We start from the raw sequence: 4,992 nt of genomic DNA, 5'->3' as shown, positions 1-4,992 counted from the left end.
TCCAAATAAATTCCTCGCTGCTTTTCAGATTGAGTCTCCTCGCTAATCTATCTTTTAGTACTTTGAAAGTCGGAGGTAAAACATTAATACTCTAAAATTTGTTCGCATAAAGATATGTATTCTTCTCCTACATCATTTTTTAATAACCTATCACTACAAGACAATCATAAAATAAAAACTAATTTTATAGATAAAAAATAATCAGTTACTATAATGACTAAATTAAAAATTATTTTAAAAACTAAAAATTTTATTAAATTTAACTTAATTTCTATTATTATTAAATGATTTCTAAATTAATATTTAATTAACAACCAAAGTTTTTACTGCCAAATTTAAAAACTAAATAATTGACAGTTACTATAACAACTAAAACCCAAAACTCACCTAAAACTTAAATCTCGTGGTATATTATATGTCCCATTTTCTACGAGTAAAATAAAACATCCATTTTTTCTTATTATTATGCATAAAAGATAATAGTAAACTGAAACTTAGATACGCTATTATTCCAACATTTCAAACTACTATTTTTTAACATGATAACAGTCATATTTATCTAATTAAAAAAAATAAACATAACTTGTTTTTCATCTTAATTTTTTCTGATCCTTTTCTATACCCGATAATGAAAAATAATCATCATACAATAAAATTATTAAATAGAAAATAATTTAAAAAACAAAAAAATTACTTGTTATATATACTAAATTAGATACTATTTAATTTTAAAGACTAAAAATTTATTAATTTTTAAATTAATTTTTATTATTGATAAATAATTTCTAAATTTATATTTAATTAGTTATCAAATTTATAATCTAAATAATTGATAGTTAAACCTTAGTAGCTAATTAGATATCAATTTAAAAACTATTTATCAATAATAAAAACTAATTGATATATCTAATTAATATTGCATTTAGAAACTATCAATGGTTAGTTTGTAAAAGGGTTAACCATAAAGTATTCCCATTTTTTTAATTTTATTTTTTGCTAAAAAAAATAAAATAATAAAAATTAATTTAGAAATTAATAATTATTTTTAATCTATAAAATAAGATTTAATTTAGTCAAAATAATAACTAATTATTTTAGTTTCTAAAATTAGTTTGTAATTTAGTAAATATAATGTTATTATAATTATAAGAAAACTGTTGACGTTTTGTCTCAACAGTTATTAAATAATTAATGTTCTACTCTACCAATAGATATAAAGTCTACATATATTAGTCAAAGTAGTATAATATTAACTGAGTATTTATTATGCTTAAATATCAATATTTTTATAATAAAACGATTAACTAACTCTAATAATCATGGCAGACAAGGATTAATTAAGCAAATTGAGAAACATTTTGGTGTGAAAAGGCAGTAGAAAGGGTAGCACCAATGCTAAGCAAATAGAAGATTAGTCAGTGCTTGAGTAATTTACCTTAATCAAGCAAAAGTTTCATAAATATTAAACATAATAAGAGACATAAATAATAGATATATATGGTCTTTGCTCACTTCCTTAGTGGTCAAATGTCTCAGAAAATCAGCACCTATTTTTGTTTTCCAATTGCGAGAATAATAAAAACCCAAATTAAAAAAAAATTAAAAAAGCATAACAAAATTGTATGGCGACTCGTACGTTGTCTTGTCCCATACAACACTTAGAACTAGCTTCCCTTCCCTCACTCATTCCACATTGTGAACACCCCACCATTTGACGTCTGCATGGATTCCGCCGCCGCCGCCGACCAACCACCGTAACCTCCGGCCGGCATGTCATAGTCAACTTTCACCAATCCAAGTTCCTCCGCCGTGCCCACCGCATTACCCGACGATGCATTCGAAGCCATACCAAACCCACTCCCTAAAAACCCACCAACATTACTATTATTGTTGTTATTATTCTCCAACACAGATGAAGATGAAGAAGAGGACCCCATGTTCACCATTCCCTGAAGCATTGGAGGGTTCTGAAGGTAACCGCCGTAGAACTGAGGATTATTCTGCAGGTAAGAAGAAACACCACTCTGCTGGTGCAACTGAAGCTGCGTTTGGATGTAACCCGGGTGTAAAGGGTCTTGGTGAGAGAAGTGAGAACTTATGTCATGGTTTTGCAAGGTTAGCAGAGGTTGAGGTTGCTCGAACTGGTGGTGCTGCATTAGAGGGTAAGCGTGTAGCCTAGAAGAGCTTGAGGTTCCATATTGGAAGGTGGAGGAGCCTAGTGCAATCATCTCTTCACGTTTTCTAGAGGATTCTAGAGCTTGAGCTTCTTTCAGACGTTTTGCAGCGCCTCCTCCTATGGGGAGAGTGTTGCTTTCCAGAATGGCTTTCACATCGTAACGGCTCATGTCAAAGTTTGTCACAGCATTCAGACCTCTGAACTTTATCGCTGCTATGTCGTAAGCTTCTGCAGCCTCTTCCTCAGTACCTGCAACGACAAGTTATGTATATATTCGCATATACAATTATTTTTCTTTCATGAATCTAATAAGATATCCCAGTTCAAGAATCAAACACTATAATAGTTCGAGCATATGGGGTAAAGTTTTTTTCCTAATAAATTTCACGTAGGTTAATTTGAATTTCTGCTTAGTGTAACTTTCTTTGTATGGATTTATATGGGTGACTTACTGAAAGTTCCCAAGTAAAGATCTTTGTTTCCTGCAACTCTCCCAATCCTTGCTTGCCATCTTCCGTGTTGGTGATGCCTAATCAAAGAATAATAATATTCTGCTAAGAAAAGAGTAGAAAGAAAAGGATCGAATGCATGGGATGAGAAGAAGAAGAAGAAAGCATTGTTCCTCCATTTGACACCTTGTAACTCCGCGATACATTGATGCACCCCTGGAGAAACCACTACTTTTCCTGCAAATCACCACCACAACATGTCAAATAATAAGCACTTGAAAGAGTTATAAGGATATTATGAAAGTGTGTTATAAAGTTTTCAACCTATTTCGATCACTATCAGGTAGAAAGTCATCAAACCAAGCCATTGTATATTTCTATTACTGTCATAATCAAGTTCATAATTTAATTGCGTTCTCAATTTATCAAAAAGAAAGTGACTCTAATTAAACTATACTAGTGTGTTTATGCAAATGGAATCTAAATAATTGCACACACTGTAACAAAATGGTCTAGATTTAAAAATTGATTTCACTTGTCGCCGTTATTGCACTACTGTAGACTTGTTTTGCACATGTTTTATGCATGTTGTCTTTGAATTAGTCACCTTCTAATAGCGGCAACAAATTCTTGTCTGGTCATGTGTTTCATTTCATCCAATTCCTTCTCGTAGTTGCTAATCTGTAAGAAATTAAGTAAAATCAACAAGATTTCCTTTGAACCAGAGTCTGAGAATCATTGAGAAAGTACCATTAACTTACTGGAAAGTTGGTAGTGGTGGATGTTCCCCAGTACTTCAGTGCAGCTAAATCATAAGCCCTAGCTGCTTTCTCTTCTTTATCATATCCACCTGCCATTAAATATAGCAAAAGCAAAACAATACATTTAGTAGTTTGATTTTCTACATCCAGGAACTTAAATAAATGAAAAGGGGTTGGAAAATAGACTGAAATGGAATCACTTACCCAAATAAACTGAAGGAAAGTTGATGAGAAGTATGAACAAAAGCAAAACATCAAGAGAAATGAGTTAATAGAACTCTCAATTACTAATATCACCTAAAAAACTTCAAAAATAAAACTAAATTGATTTGAACTTTAATCACCTTGGCGTCCTTTTCTTGATTGTCCTTCCCTTCTACAGCTATTATCCCAAAGGTGAGCTTCATACCTTCCAGTCCATCTATGTCTGTTAATATATTCATTTAATTAGCACAATAAAATAAAAACTGTAAACAAAAAAATAAATTGATTTAGTGAAGAACAGAATGACTATCCAACCGCGTTACTCCACGATATATGGATGTTCTCTGCCCGAAAGTATCCAAAGTTCTTCTAGGTGCAGCTTCAACAGTGTTTGTACTGTTTTCACCACTGGTCTCACATGTAGAATCCTTACCACTTCCCATGGATAATGTCAACGATTGCAAATTACTATTAGCATTTTCTTGATACTCATTGCTAGGTGTGTCAACCACAGGGTTTTGCAAAGGCACGAGACTGTTGTTTGTGAAGAGATAATCTGAATCATTGGACTGAATTTCGTTTAAAGCAGCAAGCTCTGACTGATTTTCAGACTTGCTCACTCCAAGAAAATCAGCCACTTTTGGAACTTCGTTGCTGCTATGAGTGTTAATCATATTCCAATCTGTCGAATTAATTAAATAGCGGAAAAGAAAGATTAGCAAGCCAAATAATATAGAATGAGAGAAAGGAGAAGAGAGAGAAGGTTACCATGATTTTGGAAAGGGTTTTCCATGCTCTCGTTCACCAGCCCAAGGGAAAATTGATGGTATTGAGTTGCTTGAAGATCATGGGATGGTAAGGAAGAATGAGTAGGAGAAAGAGGGAAGGAAAGCCAGTTGTTGTTCATTGAGCCCTTATTTGCTTGCTTTACCTTTCAACAAATCAAAAACACCTGTATCTAACACATTAAATAAGGAGAAAGATATATTTGGAAAAGGGAAACCAAAGATAGATGTGGGAAAAATAAGAGAGAGCAAAGAAACATATATAGGTTTACCAAGGGTTCTAGCAAGGGGTTTAAATCAATGAACGCTTTGTATCTCTCCCAGCCCTTCAACTTCCAAGCTTAAGACAATGGAAGAGGAGAAAGGGCTAAGAAAGGAACATTTTAACAATATTTAAAGCTCTTCCCTTCTTCCCCGTTCTCTGTCCTACCAGGTATTACTAAACTAGTTTAAAACTAATAGTTAAAATCACCCTTAGCTAAGGTCGATTTTGTAGACTCTGACTCTTTTCCACCAGTTTCCAACACTAGCAAACAAAGTTAAAATCTGGCTACAATGATTATTAAATAATTAATATCTATGCAATAAGATATTATCAGGGACACGAGTGTGTTATT

At 32.6% G+C, this 4,992-nt stretch overlaps 1 protein-coding gene across 1 annotated transcript; it reads right to left on the bottom strand.

Moving 5' to 3' along the window:
- Positions 1 to 1,462: 1,462 nt before the first annotated feature.
- LOC137832203 (AP2-like ethylene-responsive transcription factor PLT2) lies at positions 1,463 to 4,773 on the bottom strand. The gene is made up of 10 exons (XM_068640247.2): positions 4,648 to 4,773; positions 4,359 to 4,542; positions 3,906 to 4,272; positions 3,731 to 3,813; positions 3,591 to 3,599; positions 3,387 to 3,475; positions 3,233 to 3,306; positions 2,812 to 2,862; positions 2,629 to 2,705; positions 1,463 to 2,425 (listed from the first exon to the last, which is right to left on the bottom strand). The coding sequence occupies exons 2-10, from the start codon at positions 4,495 to 4,497 to the stop codon at positions 1,680 to 1,682; spliced, it is 1,635 nt and encodes a 544-aa protein (XP_068496348.1). The 5' UTR covers positions 4,498 to 4,542; positions 4,648 to 4,773; the 3' UTR covers positions 1,463 to 1,679.
- Between the last annotated feature and the right edge of the window lie 219 nt (positions 4,774 to 4,992).

Source organism: Phaseolus vulgaris, chromosome 11 (assembly GCF_051622355.1).
Source record: "Phaseolus vulgaris cultivar YP4 chromosome 11, ASM5162235v1, whole genome shotgun sequence".
In the NCBI taxonomy this organism is placed as follows: domain Eukaryota; kingdom Viridiplantae; phylum Streptophyta; class Magnoliopsida; order Fabales; family Fabaceae; genus Phaseolus; species Phaseolus vulgaris.
Note: the sequence above shows the minus strand (reverse complement) of the source record. Positions and strands in the feature narration are given on the sequence as shown.

What these genes read in the sequence shown, in the direction of transcription:
- LOC137832203 (XM_068640247.2), bottom strand. Translation starts at nt 4,497, where the DNA reads ATGAACAACAACTGGCTTTCCTTCCCTCTTTCTCCTACTCATTCTTCC. An exon ending in AAACCCTTTCCAAAATCATG is followed by an intron (nt 4,273 to 4,358) that starts GTAACCTTCTCT and finishes TTAATTCGACAG; the next exon opens with ATTGGAATATGATTAACACT. An exon ending in ATGTATCGCGGAGTTACAAG is followed by an intron (nt 2,706 to 2,811) that starts GTGTCAAATGGA and finishes TTCTTTGATTAG; the next exon opens with GCATCACCAACACGGAAGAT.